Source organism: Diabrotica undecimpunctata, chromosome 9 (assembly GCF_040954645.1).
Source record: "Diabrotica undecimpunctata isolate CICGRU chromosome 9, icDiaUnde3, whole genome shotgun sequence".
NCBI classification, from domain to species: Eukaryota; Metazoa; Arthropoda; class Insecta; order Coleoptera; family Chrysomelidae; genus Diabrotica; species Diabrotica undecimpunctata.
In genome coordinates, this window is record NC_092811.1 from 26,673,720 (window position 1) to 26,693,787 (window position 20,068).

Below are 20,068 nucleotides of genomic sequence, written 5' to 3' on the forward strand. Positions count from 1 at the left end.
AATGTGCTCTAAACAATGTATTTAATATTCATTATTGGTATAAATATTGTAGAAAGTGTTGACAATAAAAAAAAATATTAAAAATAGTCTTTTATTAATAGATACACACAAGACATTTATTTTCAAATTGATACCAGACATGAAGCTTGTAAAACAAAAGACTACGCTTGATGTGGAGAATAATTTATTGGAACCAATTGAGAATAAGTTTAAAAAGCATGGAGTTTTGTTCCCTTCAACTATTCGATGTATTATAGTTGGCCCTTCAAATTGTGGTAAGACCAATGTGATGATAAGTCTATTGGAACATGCTAATGGATTAAAATTTGAAAATGTGTATATTTACTCAAAATCATTAATGCAACCAAAGTACAAATATTTAGAAACTTTGCTAGAACCAATTAAAGGAATAGGATATTATACTTACAGTGGAAGTACGGATATAATGCACCCATCTGAAGCGAAGCCCAATTCAATTTTATCTTTGATGATGTTGCTTGTGACAACCAAGATGTTATTCGAGAATACTTTAGCATGTCTCGACATTCTCAGGTGGATCTATTTTATTTGAGTCAGAGTTATGCAAAAATACCTAAACACCTTATAAGAGACAATGCAAATATTTTAATTGTATTTAGACAAGACGATTTAAACCTAAAACACATTTACAATGACCACGTCGGAACAGATATGACTTTTGAAGATTTAAAAAAAATATGTTCAATATGCTGGAAAGAGAATTATGGATTCTTATCCATTTTCAAAGATAGCGACATAAATAATGGTCGATATCGCAAAAAGATTGATCAATATTTTTTAATCAAGTAAAAGGTGTAAATGAAATAAAATACAGAGATAATAATTACAAAATTAGTTTATTTAATAAAATAATAAAATATAATTATGTACATACTTTTATTTCCCTAAAGCATCTGAAACAAAAATAGTAAAATTTAGAATTATATCGAAACACAACAATAAATCACTTACTTTTCTATTTCTGACTAAGAAAATCTTCCATGTTCAGCTCTTCCAGATCCACTATATCTTGGTTTTGCGTCGTTGTCGTCTTCGTCGTCACCTTTCTTTTTTTTGTTGGGGATGGCTGAGGATCGTCGTCGTCGTCGTCATTTGATTTGGCAGGTGGAGAAGTTGAATTTGTTGGATTTGAATACTTAGACGAGTGGCCAAAATGAGGGAGAGGGGGAGGAAGATATGGCCTTTTTGTCCCCACCAACTGTCTTTGTTGTTGGTACTTTTCAAACTCCTCCACCTCATCATCTAGGAGGTTAAAACGGTATTTCTTACATATATTTTCCAGCACCTGGAACTCTTTATCATTTTCCACTTTAACTCTCATGTATCTTAATGGAAGGTATCCAAATTTTTTTTTTAATGTTTTGTTATTCGGCGAGTATGTAAGATGGACAAATATTCTGTCTCCCTTAAGGGAAACGTCCTTTACGCCATACCTTTAATAGAAAAAATATAATGAACCAACAGCAGCATGAATCAAACAAAGAAAACAAAATAAAAAAGACCGATTCGAAAAACTTATAATAATCCCATGAAATATTTATAATAAAAAAAAATAAACCAGTAAGAGCGAAATAAAATCATGTAGAACAAATCAAAAAAGGAAAATGGAAAAACAACCAAAAATAAGTAAAATACTTACATAAATAACTGCTTCACAATTACAAAGGCGTCCGTTATTGGTAGGTTAATTGGATCCTCAGATACAATAACCAACTGGCATGGTACATTGGCCATTTCGATAGTTCACTGACTAACTGATAGATCAATTTAAAATTAACCGAATTTAAATAGTAAGAATAAAAAAATATATATTAACGTAATTGACTGACCTATTTGATCTTTATTGCAATGCAGAAAATAGTACAAAACATGTTTATCATTAAAACGTTTATTATTCCAAAATTAATTTATCATTATCTAAATAAAATGTGCTTATCTGCATATAATGTATTTTGGTGACCTATTTGACCTAAAAATGCATTGACGTCAGCGTTATCGTTAAATATGTTTATTGCATGTATAATGTGTTTTCGATGAAGAAATAAAAATTTAATCACGTTGCATCACGTAGATTTGCGTCAATGTATTTTTTTTAAATGTAGTAAAAATACTTCGTGACCAATTTGACCTAAAAATGCATTGACGTCAGCGTTATCGTTAAATATGTTTATTGCATGTATAATGTGTTTTCGATGAAGAAATAAAAATATAATCACGTTGCATAGCGTGTTGTAGATTTGCGTCAATGCATTTTTTAAAATATAGTATAAATACAGGATTGATTTTGATAGCTGGTATTTGTGTCGTTCTGAAGTTTACGAGTTGGTCTTTAAACATGAGTAGTAGTAAAGTGATCGATCAAATTTCCACTGAAATGGTGCAGAAGATGGAAACAGTAAGTAGATTAATTAAAACTAAAACTGATTTACAAAACTATATAAAATATTTGAAAAAACAGATTTTATTGTTAAAAAATGTATAAAAAAGAGGGCTACTTGTGTTAGAAATTTTCATTGTGTAGAGGCGAATCTATCCATCCTTAAAACATATCTAGAAAATTTTAAAAACAGATTAAATGTTAGAAAAAATATTAACAGAGGGTTATTGTGGCAGGATTTGGAATCTTGTTTTAATAGCAGAGTTAAGACAGGCGTTATCATAAATTTAAAATATAAAGACCCTAAACTGTTTATGGAAAAGGCTTTTAAAAGTTTTTCAATTCAAATTAAAAAAAATTTAGTTTCATGTATGTTAAAAGTTAATGTAATTTTTTATGGACTTTTCATCAAACCTCAAGATGGTGAAACGTCTGTTAAACATTTTTCCACGAAAAATGCAATAATTGATCAAAATACAAACATAAAGGATTGGTATAAAATCAATTGTATAGATACGGTTTTAAGAAAGTTTGAAGATTTTCAAGAAAAAGACAGTGGATGGGCACTATCTCACATTTTAAATTTAAAAGTTAATATTAACAAATTTAATCCATTACTTGGTGGTATTTCAACATACGTTGAGCTACCTAAGTATATAAAGAATACTCGAAGTGTAATAAATGTTAGGAATTCTGATCCTTTCTGTTTTCTTTGGTCAGTTGTTGCTGCCTTACATCCTGCCACAAAACATGTTGACCGAACATCATCTTATCCTCACTTTAGTACAGTATTAAAGTTTGATAATATCAGTTTTCCTATTGATATTAAAGATATTTCAAAATTTGAAAAATTAAATAAACTTGCTATAAATGTCTTTACATTAGGAAAAAGAAATGAAATTCTACCTTTGATATTTAGCCAAACAAATTTTTCTCCTCGTATAAATTTACTTGTATTAAATGCCATGGATAATATTGTAAACGATGATAATGAAGAGGAGGACAATGACATAAAACAGAGAGTATTTCATTTTGCTTATATTAAACATTTTTCAAGATTATGTGGTAAAAACGTTGGGAACATTCGAAATAAAAAATGGTTTTGTGAACGATGCTTTAATCATTTTAGTAGTGAGACATATTTACAAAATCATTTAGAGGATTGTTTTAAGTTAAATTCAGTTAAAATGGTTTTACCAACAGAAAAAAATTATATAATGAAATTTAAAAATTTTAATCACAAAGAACGTGTTCCTTTTGTTATATACGCTGATCTTGAAAGTATTCTTACAAAGTATAATGATAAAAATATTAATTTGAAAACTTGTTTAACTGAAAAGCATGAAGCTTTCAGTATAGCTTATTATTTTAAATGTTCCTATGATGATTCTTTATCCTACTTAAAAATATATACGGGTCATGATTGTCAAACATGGTTTGTAAGAGAACTCAAAGAGATAGCTAAGAAAATTTATAGAGAAAATTTATTTCAAAAATTTCGAAAGATTATATCATTAAATGATAAAGAACAGAAAGATTTTAATTCAACTTTTATTTGCCATATTTGTTTAAAACCTATACTTGATAAATAAGAAAAGGTACGAGATCACTGTCATGTTACAGGACGATTTCGCGGGGCGGCCCATAGGTTATGTAACAGTAATTATAGGACTTCGTACACAATTCCTATTACATTTCATAATCTCTCTGGCTACGACGCCCATTTTTTAATTAAAAGTCTTAACTCTGACATACAAGGGCATATGTCATTATTACCGCTAAATAAAGAAAGGTATATATCATTTACCAAATATATCCATGGCACTAATATTAGTTTTAGATTTATTGATTCCTTTAGATTTATGTCTTGTTCATTAGATCAACTTTCCTCATATCTAGATGACAACCAAAAAAATATTACGCGTAGCTATTTTAATGATGATTCGAAATTTAATTTGGTTAAAAGAAAGGGTGTTTTCCCGTATGAGTATTTAGATAGTTGGGAGAAATTAAAGGACACTTGTCTTCCGTCTATTGAAAATTTTTATAGTAAAGTCAATAACGAGGACATTACTAAAGAGGACTATCAACATGCCTGCAACGTTTGGACTAGATTTCAGATAAAAAACTTGCAGGAATATGCAGAATTATATTTAAAAACAGACGTTCTACTTTTGGCTGACATTTTTGAGAATTTTCGATCTATGTGTTTGAAAACTTATGGATTAGATAGTCTTCATTATTATACTTTACCAGGATTAGCCTTTGATGCTATGTTAAAAGTAACCAATATCGAATTAGAATTATTAAGAGAAACTGAGATGGTGTTGTTTTTTGAAAAAGCAAAACGAGGAGGAGTTTCACAGTGTAGTAATAGATATGGAGAAGATAATAATAAATATATGGAAGACAAATACAATCCTGATAAAGAAGTCTCCTATCAAATGTATTGGGATTTTAATAATCTTTATGGTACAGCGATGAGTTACGCGTTGCCATATGCCGGCTTTGAATGGATTAATTTGGTTGATATTTATAAGGAAAACATATTAGATTGTCCCAATGATGGAGAATATGGATACATACTTGAGGTAGATATCCAAAAGAACTTTTTAATTCACACAAAGATTTACCTCTTTGTCCTGAACACATGATCCCACCATCTTCTAATTCAACAATTCCCAAATTATTAACCACATTGTACGATAAAAAGAAATATGTTATTCATTATATATATCTGAAACAGATTGTTAATTTGGGTTTGAAAATAATAAAAATTCATCGATGTTTAAAATTTAAACAATCCCCTTGGTTAAAAAAATATATTGATCTAAACATTGGCTTGCGAAAGGAAAGCAAAAATGATTTTGAAAAAAATTTATTTAAACTTTTTATAAATGCCCCTTACGGAAAAAGTATTGAAAATGTCAGAAAACATAGAGAAATAAAAATTGTAAACAGATATAATGGAAGATATGGAGCAAATTTCTATCTCACAACCTAATTTTCATAGTTGTACTATTTTCGATGAAAGTACTGTAATAATTGAAATGACAAAACAAAAAGTCAATTTTAATAAACCGATATATATAGGGATGTGTATTTTAGATATTTCCAAAACCATTTTATATGATTTTCATTATAATTATGTGATAAAAAAATTTAAAGATCAAGCAAAATTATTATACACCGATACAGATAGTTTAATATATCAGTTTTTTGTTGACGACATATATAATCATATTAAAGAAGATATTGACAAATTTGACACATCAGACTACAAAGAGAATAATGTATATAATATTCCATTAAAGAATAAAAAAGTATTAGGTCTGATGAAAGATGAGAACCAAGGGGAATTGATGACACATTTTATAGGACTACGTTCAAAAATGTACACTATGAAAATTTTAAATCAGCATGCAGAAATTAAAAAAGCTAAAGGAATAAAAAAATCTGCATTAAAGGAACTGTCGTATGATGATTATTATACAAGTTTATTTAATAAAGTTATAGTAGAAATTTCCCAAAATTCAATAATTTCCAAAAAACATGAGGTTTATACAATGTCTCAAACAAAGGTAGCCCTCAGTCCTTACGATGATAAGAGAATAGTAAATTATTTATACACTGATACTCTCCCATGGGGTTTCAATGATAAATAATTTATTAATATTTTATAAAATTTTGTAAATCGTTTTTTAATTAATCTACAGCCACCTAAAACTAACAGTGAAGCTAAGGTGGTAGGTATACATTGAATAAAATATGCTTTACTTTTGACATAAAGCTGCTCTTTATTTCAATTAAATATATGTATATGTATATAAATGTCTCAATTAAATAAATGGGAGACAGTTTTTAAAGACCAAAAACGATTTGTAAACTTAAGATTTAAGACGGAAAAAATCATAATACCTCAAACTCTACCTATAATCTTCTGGGAAAACAAATTGTATGGAACAATACCATGTTTTGATTGTAAGAAATTTTTTTGTTTCTGTGAAAGATCCTTAGAAGATCACAAGGACACTAAACCTACATTGTATTGTTATAAAACTATGCCTGATTCATAAAAAGGTACAGTGGTAAGAAATATTCATTTATTATTGATTCATTTTTTTTTAATTTTAGCCCTTAATCCACCTAACGTTACCAGCTTCTGGAATGGGAGTATTAAAAATTAAAGAAGACATTCTGTCTGATGAAGACTTTCATTACCGAAGCAATTACAATGCCCAAATAGCAGATGACCATCCACTACATAGGGATGCATTAATTTGGGCAAAGTATATTGATCAAGTGACGTGGTCATATTGGATGGTGGTTAAAAGAAACTTGTGGAACGACATACTAATTTATCAGTATTATGAATTAAATAATTTTACATAAAATAAACTTTGAGATTTGGTACTTTGTTTTTTCTTTAAGTTCCTTAAATAAATGTAAAAAATGTAGAGATAAATATGAAATGATACAACACTTTGAAAAATATATATGAAACCTGTCGGATTACAATTTCTACATGTTTCAAGAGTAAAAATAAGATCAGCTAGGCTAGGCTAGACAGATATATCTAAGCAAGCATCGTACACAAAAAAAAATTTTTGACGCAACAACACCTAAAATATTTCCAAGTCTCAATACAAATTTATTTTTTCGATCACCCTGTACAAATTTAACGAAAAGAAGAGGAGATGAAGCGATAAGCGATGAGTTTTGCACTCGACATACAAGGTGGTCCGTTCCACTCAAAGACACCCCCTCTGGTCATTGTCGACCGATTCTTTTACTTCTTCAGGACAGGTAAGACAAAGAAGAGACAAGTGAGACAGGTGTAAAAACATTCAGGTAACGTAGGTGACAATTCTTCGGCTGAGAAGAAGAGATCTAGAGATAAGCGACTAGTTCTTACGACCCTCTGGTCATTGTCGATAACTTCTTCGGGAGAGAAGAAGAGATCAAGCGATAAGCGACCAGTTCTTACAACCCTCTGGTCATTGTCGATCACTTCTTGTACTTCTTGTACATCCCCAAGGTCAAATCATGGCATCGATACCTTCGCATCGGAGACCCTGATGGACAGGTTACCAAAGTGGGTTTGAACCCCGCTTGCTCTACTACTCTCCTGATCTTGTATCCTATTTACGCGATGTTAAAGGAATACTTTCACTTGGCACTTTACGCATAAATAGAGTGAGGCATTGTCCCATTAAGGATGAAAAGGAACTTCGAACTGAAGGTAGAGGTTCTTATTTTCAAATGGTCGATAATGACCAGAGGGTAGCAATTGTTCAGTGGTTCGACAATAGAGTAGTATGACTCTGCAGTTCATACGTGGATGCATATCCCTTATCTTCCATTAAACGGTTTGTTAAAACAAAATCAAACACAAAAACAGACATAACGAGCCCAAAAATAGTTAAAAAGAGTATAATCGGTATATGGGTGGAGTGGATCTCGCCGGTATGTTTGTATCCCTATATAGTAGAGGTGTGCTTATTAGTTCTTTTAGACGAACTAGTTCAAGAGAACTATTTCACAAAAATGAACTAGTTCAGTGAACTAGTTCGCGAAAGAACTATTTGTAGGACCGAAATCGAAATCCACATAACTGGTTGCCAGATGTCTCGTCTTATCATCACACAAGCTCGGCGCTGGCCGCACGTTTTCTTCGGTTTTCAGTCAGTCTTTCACTCTTTCACTACCGTACAAGTAGTTCGGGTTCGGAACCATTTCTTTCGATCGTATGTTTAGGTTTAAATGTTTTAAATTTATTTCTCAAATGTTTTGCAAATAACATTTTTTTTTATTTGCAAAAAATTATTAAGATTTGTTTTTTATTAACCGTTTTAAATATAAATATGGTTCACGTATGATTTATTTTTATATTTACGTATATTTAAACTCGTAGGTATCTAAATTAGGTTATTTCTAAAAGAACCTTACAAAAAAAATCAGTGAATTTTCTAGGAACATTAAATAACACATATTCATTCTCACTTTTACATAAAATTATATTTTATGTAGATGCATCAATCATTTTAACCACAAGTTAAAATTGTTATTTCAAAATTACAATACGAGAAACAACACAGCATGTCAAGGTTCAAGCCAATGCATGGGCATAAGATCCGAACTATTATGACATTAAGATAAGACTGTTTATGTTATTGTCACGTTCATAAGAATTATGATCTGTTATCTGAGGCTAATCGACACTTCTTTTTTTAAACTAGTCAGTCCATCCCATTCTCAAAGTAATAAATATATGATCTCATTCATTCATTATTTTCTTCTTTAAAAGTTGAGACACAATTTATAATGCAAATCGTTCGCAGTGAACTAGTTCTATGAAAATTAATGAACTAGTTCAATTAGTTCAGTTGAAAGAATCGTTCATTTGAACTATTTCGATGGTGAACTACACATCTCTACATAGAACGTCACTGAAAACCCACCGATGGTACATATCAATATTTTCACAAATCTTGGATATTTGTGTAAATAACGCTTGGATTCTATATAAAAGACAAACGCTACTGCTAAACCCGGAGAAAAGAACAAAAACGTTAAAACGGTAAAAGTAGACGAAGTTAAAAGTTCAGAATACGAAACCACGGACACGATGCCTTCAAACCAAATCGAAATTATGGAAGAAGAACCTTTCCAGACTGTAAAATGCCAAAGAAAAAATTCCAACGAGACCATTGCAGGAGCCAGACAGCGGCCATCTACGAGTAACAGTTCCGGAACGGTAACGACCAAAAATCGTTACCAAGTTCTAACGACCGTTAATACAGAAGAAACTACTACAACGACCACCAAAAACAAAAGAGTGCCTCCAATTGTCATTGTAGGACAAATTGGAAGTTACTCTGCATTTATCAAAGAAGTAGCCAAGTTGTTAGGCCATAACAACTTCCAGATTGCTCCATCAGGAAAAGCCGGTACAAGGGTGTACCTGAAATCAAACGAAGACTACGAGAAGTTGAAACAAGACTTCATATCCACATCGACAGCGTTCCATACCTTTACCAAAAAATCAGAGGTAACCAAGAAAATAGTTATGAAGGCAGCTCCAGGGATGGACCTCGACGAAGTAGAAGCAGAGTTGAGAGACCAAGGAATCGTAGGAAAAGTGACAGAACTGAAGACAAGGAAGCCAGGAACACAGAGCAGCTCTTATCTCCTCCAGGTGGATAAGCAACAAGATCTCAAAGAAGTTAGGAAGATTAATGGAGTACAAAATATCCGTGTAAGATGGGATGCCTATTCCAAACCATCAAGAGCTACGCAGTGCTTCAACTGTCAGGAGTTCGGCCATTCTGCGAGGAATTGCTACAAACAACCCAGATGCATGAAGTGTGCCAATAATCATCAGACTAGACACTGTCCACTTCCAAAAGGACAGATCAACAAAGTCAAATGCTGCCTGGAGGCACATACGTCGAACTACCCGATGTGCAGCAAGCACATCGAGTGCCTGGATAAACAAGCGGCAAGAAGAGCGAGGAATCAACCACAGCAGAAGATGGCACCACCACCACCACACCCATCCACATTCAGAACAACTACCAGCGGAATATCCTACGCTCAAGCAAGTAAAGGAGGACAACAAGCATCCACAAGTAGGTCAGATGGAATCAAGAGTACCTGGGCAGAAATAAACCAGATAGTCAACGTCGAGAAGATGATGGCAATACTTCAAGATATGAAGAAAGAATTACTCCAGGCAAAATCATTCGCAGAAAAAGCAATGATTTTCATGAAATACGAGGACATCTACAATGAACCTTAAGCATCTGAAGATACTCCAGTTCAACATAGCATCACTACGGCTAAGGATCAACGAACTTCAAGAGGCAGTCATAAGGCATAATCCAGATGTCATATGCCTGTCTGAAACACGCTACATGACGGACTCTCAACTACCAAGGATTACAAACTACGATGGATTCGGAAGAGACGAACCAAACGACAGAGGAGTAGCCATTTATGTTAAAAACAACATAGAATGGAACCAAGTTTTGATGGAAACACGCCAATTTGAAGGTGTTGGAATTAAAGAAGGTATAACTAATATCTTTTCAATTTACAGGAAGCAGTCAGAAGATCTAGCCATAGAAGAATTAGATGCCTTACTCAACTCAGCACCAACCGTAGTCGTAGCAGGAGACTTCAACGCCAAACACACAGCATGGGGATGTATGACGGATACAGCACCAGGAACAACTCTACTAAGATACTGTGAAGACAGAGATAGGATGTTATTCGCTCCAGACGAACCAACAAGGATCAGCCCAATAAGAGGACACAACAACTCAACATTAGATCTTTTCATCACCAAAGATGTAATAATAGAAGACGTCAGGGCCTACTTCGAATGCAGTTCGGATCACAAACCAGTAATAGGAAGGATGACATCAAGAGTCGATTTGCCAAGGATAGAACCAGTGGAAAGATGGAGATGGAAAGATGCTAACTGGCCTAACTACAGAAGACAGCTCAACCAAATGGAAATGAAGAGAGAGTTCCAATCAACAGAAGAAGTAGAAGAAAAAATCGAAGAAATCACAAGAATTCAACGTGCCATCCATGACGAACAACAGAGGACTGGTCATCCCAACAGAACTACAGGACATCATCAAGGACAGAAACAAGGCCAGAAGAGCATTCCAAAGGACTAGAAGACAGGAATTCAAGGATTACGGAGACATCCTATCTGAAGAAATAAGAGTAAGACTGAGAAGTCTTACTGAAAACCAGTGGCACAACAACATCAGAAGAGCTGAAGAAAACCATGGAAACGTTTGGAAAATGCTGAAGGCAAGAAGAGGAAAACAAAAGATGCCACAAATCATGGACAACGAGGGAACATACATACTACGACACCCAGGGAAAAGTAGATGCAATATCAAGGAAGATGGCAGCCACACACAGACAAAACCAGGATATGTCGGATGCAAGAACAAGGAGCCAAGTCGAACAAGAATACAACAGGATCAGAAGAAGGAACGAGTTCCAAATAGACGAGGAAGACCATACCAGCCCAAGCGAAGTTGCGAAAATCATCAGGAAGCTCAAAGGAAGCAGAGCACCAGGACAAGAAGGAATCCATAACATCACCCTCAAGGAACTTCCGAAGAAGATCATAGTACAGCTGTACTATATCTTCAAATACTGCCTGGAAAAAGGACATTTTCCGAACAACTGGAAACACGCCAAGATCATACCTCTTCTGAAGCCAAGGAAAGATGGAAGAAGACCGGAAAGCTGCAGGCCCATATCACTCCTGGAATCGATGGGAAAAATTTTGGAAAAAATCATCTACAAGAGACTGGGGAAGCACACAGAAAGAAGAAGAATTATCCAAGAAGACCAGTTCGGATTCAGAAAAGGAAGAAACTGCGAACTTCAACTAGCAAGAATTATCAGCGACACGAAGATAAAATTCAACAGGAAACAGAAGACAGGATTAGCCATACTGGACATAGAAAAAGCATATGACACGGTTTGGAAGAAGGCACTAATCTTCAAGATGGACAAGGCTAGACTTCCACACTACCTCATCAACATCTGCGACATGTATCTATCCAATAGAACATTCCAAGTTTCAGCTGACCAAAAGATGTCGACGATCCAAGAAATCCAGGAAGGAATGCCTCAGGGCAGTATTTTATCACCCATATTATATAACATTTTTGTTTCAGACCTTCCAACAGATCCAAGGACTTCTACAGCCCTGGATGCAGACGAAACAGCAGTGTATGCATCCGGAAAAGACGAAAGAAGAATCATAGATGACATGGAGAACCACCTGGAAAAAATCACGGACTACACGGAAAAATGGAAAATCAAGATCAACACAGAAAAGACGCAGTTCATCATATTCACCCAGGACAAACGACCACCACTGAACGAGATCACAGTAGGAGGCAACAGAATTCAGGAATCAGAGACGGTCAAATACTTAGGAGTCCACCTCGACAGAAGACACAACTTCCGGGTGCATACACAAAAAACAAAGGTAAAAGCTAATGCAGCTAAAAAACTAATACTTCCTTTCATTTTTAGGTCCAGTCCACTTTCAAAGGCAAAGAAAATTCAACTGTACCAAGCATATGTTAGGTCTGTGATTGTGTATGCTGTACAAGTGTGAAACATCATGCTACCGAATCATCGACGGAGCATCATGGGAGGATAGAGTTACCAACGCGACAATCAAGAACAGACTAGGATACACGCCACTGAGGGAGGTGGCCGAGAATAGAACCAGGTGGTTCTTTAACCAGGTACACGAAGACTACGTAAGACCAGGGATATCCTCGAGAAGAACAGGATCCAGAGGATATTTAGATCCACCCATAGACTGATCGACCACCTGATCAGGGTCTAGAAAACCAGGCATGCAGGGAAGTAGGTACGTTTGCCGATACAAGTACCTACAGAAGCAGACGAGGACACCACCAAGGAAAATCCAGGAGCCGAGAGGAAGAAGCAACAAACGCTGGCGGTGCAAAAGAGGTACGCCGAAGAAAGAAGGCTGAAATTTTATTTAAGTTTGACATGTACATATATTTTTAAGGCAATAAACGTTTTTATTTTTATTTTATTATCTCACTATCATGCAAGGCAAGTGCTCGGCATGGGCAACGCATCGGCTCGGCAAAATACATTTTACATTAAATCTTATTAACTTCACGGGATTTAATTCACACTATGCGTGCCAGGCACTGGTAGCCGATGGGCTTTGCATGCCACGTTCTTTCGAGACAATATTTGCCTAGCATGTGCCGTGCATGTCACGACAAGTCTGAATACCTTACCGGCAAGCAATCGGCAATCGTGGTTGTTTGAAATCAGTTTCATAGCGACGATAGAAAATGAAGCGTCAACAGAGACTTGCTTTTTCATCAGAGCAAGATGAAATGCTCATTGACTGTGTTCGAGAGTTAGAGGCTCTTTATGATTTCTCTCACAAACGATATTCTAAGTCAGTACAAAACCAGGCTGTGGAAAGAAATTGGTGAGAAATTACAAAAAGGTAAGTATATTTATTGTTAAAAATAAATGTGTTGTGCCATCTCCGCGGCGGAGGTCGGCAATCATCATAGCTATTCGGACTTTTGAAACGGCTGCTCTAAAAAGTTCATTTGATGTACCTCCGTACCACTCTCTCAGGTTGCGCAGCCATGACATTCTACGCCTCCCTATGCTTCTCTACATGTGTAGAATGCATGTGGTCAAAATAATTGTTTCCACGTAACCAGGTTGTGAATTGAGTTTTCGTAAATATATACGGAAGCGTTGTGCTAAAATGCCAAAAGCATTTTCTACTACACGTCTTGAAGCATGATCATAATTTCTTTAAATTATTCCCTTTAGTAAATTATTTTCACGCCGCCCATGCCTGCATATCTTCCTCAAATAACCGACACTAACGAGCGATTCGTTACGCCTTTTTTTATAACAAAGAAATAACTTCGCCAAATGCTCCTTCTTCTTTTTATCTTGTTTTGGTACATAAAAATCTTTCCTAATAACAAAGGAAAAAGGACCTATTGTGAAATCTCCGAGCTATCTTCTCAGAAAAACAGAAGAGTTGTTTTTCGTAGAAAGTTTACTTTCCATTGGTAAAAGCTATGAAAATGAACCCCAGTAGCCCGGCTATTTAATGTCAATTTCGCGTGGCATCCTTCAGCCAATATCCCCTCCCTATTTTCAACCTTCGCTTGTCTAAGCCCTTCTAAGTTCACAATCCGATGTTCATTTCCAAGTTGGTTCCTGTGGCAAGCGGTCTTATCTTCGACAATCGGCGGTAAGTGGATTTTCAATTCACCCTTATTTATCTTTACACAGTGTGTCTTATATTAATTATTTTTTCTTTTGTCAAACAGACGTCTTCCAATTGAAGTCACTTCTGTTTGCCGTTCAGATTCTACACCGTTCAGATTTTACACCGATTCATATTCTACACCGTTCATTGTTTACACCGTTCATACGTGTACACTATTCAAACATTCACCGCTACGTTCGTTCACCTCGATCATCAGTCATCTTCATTTTATCTCAACTACCTGTACTACTCCGGTCTAGCTGCCTCTTTTCGTCGGCCTAAGACAATCTAAGCGATTACGTTAGGAAGACCGCAATTTATTGTGGGCGTGTCATCCCAACTACCTGTTGTACGGACCGAAGTCAAGTGCCTTATTGAGGGCGTAATACCATTATCTGAATACACCTGTTTCGTGAGTATAAGTTTTATTGACTAAACTGTGATAACGAAATCTTTAGAAGTTGATTTATGACTCCAGTTCAGTGTACCTTCTTATTTATGGAGGTTTAGTTTGACTGAGTATAAAAATACAGGATATATATACGTATAAATAACGTACAATTTATTTTATATGTAGATTATATTTCTGATAAATTCTATTCTTAGATTTGAAGTGATCACGATCAAAAACCTAGTAACTTCATGTTTAGGTATCCTCAAGGCATAAAATTCACTTGCTTGCCAAATATTGACGTAGATATAATTATAATGTTCCTTGCCTTTTTCTAATTCTTGAGGATACTAAATTATTTATAACTACTTTTCAAAGAGATATTTTTCGTTTGTAATTAATAGTAAGTTACGCAATAATCATGCCATTTAACTGTTCAATAAAATTTTTTATAGTACATTTACTTTAACAAATACACCTAAATATAATTTTGTTAAAGAACTATTTGCTTTTTATTTCTTTTATATTTTTTTATATAATTTGAATTTATATTTTTGTGTTTCTCTTCCAGGCATTTTTTATTGAATTATATTATTATTTGTTTGATCGTATATTTTGAGTATATGTGTCGAAATATTAGGAGTGTACCGCATAATTCCGATACCTTTTCTCTCACGGTTTACTTTATTCTCGCGTGAGTTCTCTAGCTGTACCTTACCTTTCTCGTCATCCTTTTCTATGTGCCTTAAGGTTTCCCTGTTCCTCTAAAAATAGGGTGGTGCCCAAATAACTTTTCTTCTCTTATCTCTTATCTTCTCTTCTAACTTCTTGTCTTTGTGTTGTAAGTACTTCTTTAATTAATCCGTGATATTTGAGCTGTAACAAGAACCCCGACCAAGATACCTCTACCAGACTGAAGCCCGAGCCTAGTACCGTTCTTTGTGTAACCTCCAATCAATCATCTAGAGGGTACAGTCTTGCACGACAATGTCGATAATTAAATATCCTTTTTTTAACATTATGCAATGTTAAAAAGGTTAAAATACGTTTATTGACGTTTCAATTTCCACTTCGGAAATCGTTCTCAAAATACAAACCAATAAACCAATTCCCAACGTCAATAAACGTATTTTAACCTATAATTGTGGCTTATTCCCATTTAAATAGTAATTGAGAAAATGGTCTCAAAAGATGGGTTTTAAGGGGAAAAGCTGAATCTCCCAAAATAACGTAGGGTACTACAATATCTGATTCTGGTAAATTTGTATCGGTAGGAATATCCAAGGAACCATTTTCCAGTGGTCTTCCTACTCTAGAATTCGCAAAAATGCCCCCATCACTGTTTTTCCCAAAAGATCCTATGTCCACCGTTATAAATTTATAATTTGCATCTACCAATTCAAGTAAAACAACGGAAAAGGTTTTTTTATAATTAAAATTCCTGGGTGCTACAATTTCAATGTGCTTCCCCTCTAGAGCACCTAAAGAATTAGGAAAATTCCAAGCAGTCCAAAACCTTCTAGCAATATTTTCCCAGTCTTCCCTATGAGGTGTAGGAATGTAAATTAGTAGTAACGTTAGTTACTACTGCACTACATACTTCGTGAACTATGGCATGCACAGTAGAATGTCCTAAGCGATAACTGAATGCTATTGTCTGAAAAGAATCTCCTGTGGCTAAAAACCTGTAAATAAAAATAATCTTTTAACTTGATATTAAGTCGGTTTTTTTAAGGATTAACAACAAATGTTTGTAGAAGCGAATTTTCTGAAAAATGTATTTTTATTTTATTCATTTTGAAGCATGTTTAAAATTTCTTTAAATTAATCCCCTTAGAAAATTACTTTCACGCCGCCTATGTCTAAACATTTTGTTAAAAGCTTTAAAAATAACCCAACATCAACGAGCAATTTGTTACGCTTTTTTTTAACAAGTAAACAACTTTGCCAAATGTTCCGTTTTCTTTATCTAGTCTTTGCTAAATAGAAATCTTTTCTAGTAACAAAAGAAACAGTGCCTATTGTGAAATCTCCGTTCTACCTTCTCAGTAGTTGTTTTTCGGAGAAAGTATAATCCCTGTCGGGAGAGTGTGATTATGTTACAAAAATTATCACAGTAGCCCTGTTATTGAATATCAATTTCGCGTGGCACCCAGTAGCAATACTCCCACCCCGTTTTTATCTTTAGCTCGCTCAAGTTCAGAATTCATTTTCATTTTAGAGTTGGTTCCAGAAGCAAGCGGTTTGTCTCCATCACACGGCGGTAAATTTTCAATTCACCCTTATCTATATAAAATATCTTTACACACAGTGAGTCCTATATTAACTATTTTCTCTTTTGTCCAACAGACGTGTTCCAATTCAAAGGAACGAGTTCACTTCTGTTTGCCGATTAGCCATTAGCCATTAACGATTAGCCATTAGCTATTATTCAATATTCACTATTCATTGTGCATTATTCATCATTCATCTCTACTAGCGATTACTACCTGTGCTGGTCCTGTTTGGCTGTTTACCTTCTCGTCTGCCGAAATCAAACCGAGGGATTACGGATTGAAAACCGTAATTCGTTGCTGTACCTACCTGTTGCCAGGACCAAGTGTCAAGTGACTTTATTGAAGGCCTAACGCCACTATCTGTATCCACCTGTGGCATATTAATTGTGAGTAGTAAATTTTATTGGCTAACGCTCAACTTTGATACCTAAACCGTAAGAATTTGATTTGATGTGCAGTGTCCTCAAGTAGTGAAGCAATATAATAAACATATGGGTGGTGTTGATCTATCTGATATGCTGATCTATATCACTATATAAAACACCATTCAAATCGAAAAGGTGGTATCTTTGCATATTCAGCCAACTCATAGATATAGCAGTGAACAATGCTTGGTTGCTATATCGTCGAGATATGGAAGCATTGAGAAAAAGACATGAAAAACTAAAAAAATTTCGCGTCAATATTGGAAGATCCATTATTCTTTCAAAAAATATCAGAAAATCTCGGTGTTCAAGTGCAGAGCAACAACCAAAGAAAAAAATTAAATATCCAGTAGCTCCTCGGCCAACAGATGAAGTTCGATTTGACAACATAGGTCACTTTCCAAGTTTAGTAGATAAAGGTAGATGTAAATTGTGTACAGATGGACAAACTACAGTTTATTGCGAAAAATGTAAAACTCATTTATATCTGCTGTCAGGAAAAAAAAAGAAATTGTTTCACACTCTATCATAAGAAATAATTTAATGGGCATTGTATCTTGTGAGACACAACTCGTAAGTTTTTTTGTGTTTATGTAAACAAAAAAAAAATGTTGTTTTCTTGTGTTTTTAAATAAATGTATAAGATATATGCGTTGTAATTTATTTCTAGAGTTCTATTTGTTTCTCTGCCCGTTAAGGGTTAATTTTATTAAAAATTGTTCATTAATTCTAAAAAAAAAATATTTCTATCTACTAACTACTAATGATTACATATCAATTTTATAAAAAATATTATATTAAATCATTAACCATTCTATGTGAATTATTTAAACATAAGTGCTAACATTCATCTCTGCTGGAACGATGTATTTATACATGCCCCAGTACCATAAATTTAACAAATTTTTAAAATTCAATTACTTGGAGGGTAATACAGTTTACAAAAAAATACAGTTTTATTTAAAAATATTTATTTTGACAAAAATAATTCCTTAAACATGCAACTATTCTAAAAAGTAAGAAAAAAAACCCTAAAATCTTACAATATTTTTTTTACGACTGGGTTAGATTTCTGCAGAGCCTTCAGATGCTACCAAGGCTTTCTGCAAAATGTGCAACACTAGTTTGGCTGTACATAAAAAAGACCTATTACTGCACATGAAATCAAATAAACATCAGGAAGCAACAAAACGTCAGTTGGCCGGACCAAGCAAAAAGATTACTGATTTTGATACAAGAAATATCACCACAAGGAGGAAGCTAGTAGAATTAAAAATTGCAGCGTTTATTTGTGAACATTCATCTTTATCCACCGTCTATCACTTGGAAATTTGCCACAAGCAAATGGCAAGAAATTAGACATAGAACATGGAAGGGCAAATCCAGAAAACACTTCCAACACCGCTACTTTCAACAAATAAAGTTTACTATCTACGTCAGTTATGGACGTATAACTTCTGTGTCCATGATCTTATTAGTGGAATATCCTTTATGTACGTCTGGAAGTAATCCCAAGAAATTGGATCATGTCTTATTAACGTAAAGCTATACCTTACTTAGTCATTGTTTATTATTAATTAATATTTTTTTGCAGTACATAAAAGATTTGCCGCCAACTGTCGAGGAACTGATTTGCTACAGTGACCAATGTGGTGGCCAAAATAAAAATAAGAACATTGCTAAATTGTTTATGTTTTTGGTTCAAAGTACTACTTTGAAAATAATACAACATAAATTTTTTGAGCCAGGACATTCGTATATGGAACCGTTCTTTTGCTAGAATCGAAAAAAGAAGAAAGCTATCCTTAAACATTTTTATGCCAGAACATTGGACAGATTTCATAACAAAAACTTCCAAAAAGTTTCAAGTATATACCGTCAGCTTACTGCCAAAACCCAACATCCTACAAAAAATTCAAAATGGAGTTAATTGTACAATCATAACAAAATTGTACTCATTTTTCTTCTGACAAACTCCAACAACTAATTCGCAATGTGTTAGCAAAGTTGGGATAACATTAATATTTTAAAAACTACAGTTTGCACAAATTCTGTACACCTAAAACCGAACATATGCTTTTGTTGGGTTTTGCCTGATAGTTCACTTAAGCTTACGTGGCATATCCTTAGTAATCCATGAGAATGAAAACCCAACAAATGTCTTATCAGTCTCTTTCGCGCCTTTTTATTGTTAAGTCAACGTCTTTGAGCTGCGTGGATTTTATTTTAAAACTATAATTATTGTGGACAATAATTGTGTTTAACCCATAATTATTATCGACAACTAAAATTGTTCTAGTATCTAGAGCAGACAGAATTAGAAACGATGAAATAAGAAATCGGATGGGGGTAGATGGATCACTGGCAACAGACATAGAAAGGAAACAACTTATATGGTATGGCCATGTTCAAAAAATGCCAGAAACAAGACTACCAAAAATCGCCATGAAATGGATACCACCAAATCGTAAGAAACGAGGAAGACCAAAAAAAACATGGAAGGAGGGAATAACAAAGGCAATGAGCTCCCGAGACTTGACCGAAGAACAATGGAATGATAGAAATTCGTGGAAATTAGGCATAGGACAACGACGCAAGACGTTTTGAAACCGATATATATATATATATATATATATATATATATATATATATATATATATATATATATATATATACTAAAATTGTTTGTCCCACAGAGATGGAATCTATCTATATTTCTTA

General features: G+C 34.1%; 1 protein-coding gene across 1 annotated transcript; it reads right to left on the minus strand.

Annotated features, from left to right (window-relative positions):
* Positions 1-922: 922 nt before the first annotated feature.
* On the minus strand, positions 923-2,008 carry LOC140451551 (uncharacterized). The gene is made up of 3 exons (XM_072545413.1): positions 1,679-2,008; positions 991-1,472; positions 923-932 (listed from the first exon to the last, which is right to left on the minus strand). Exons 1-2 carry the CDS (start codon positions 1,771-1,773, stop codon positions 995-997), a joined length of 573 nt encoding a protein of 190 aa, XP_072401514.1. The 5' UTR covers positions 1,774-2,008; the 3' UTR covers positions 923-932; positions 991-994.
* Between the last annotated feature and the right edge of the window lie 18,060 nt (positions 2,009-20,068).

Coding starts and splice junctions, on each gene's coding strand:
- LOC140451551 (XM_072545413.1), bottom strand. CDS start 1,773: ATGGCCAATGTACCATGCCAGTTGGTTATTGTATCTGAGGATCCAATT. Junction 1,473..1,678: donor ATTGTGAAGCAGTTATTTAT/GTAAGTATTTTA, acceptor TTTCTATTAAAG/GTATGGCGTAAAGGACGTTT.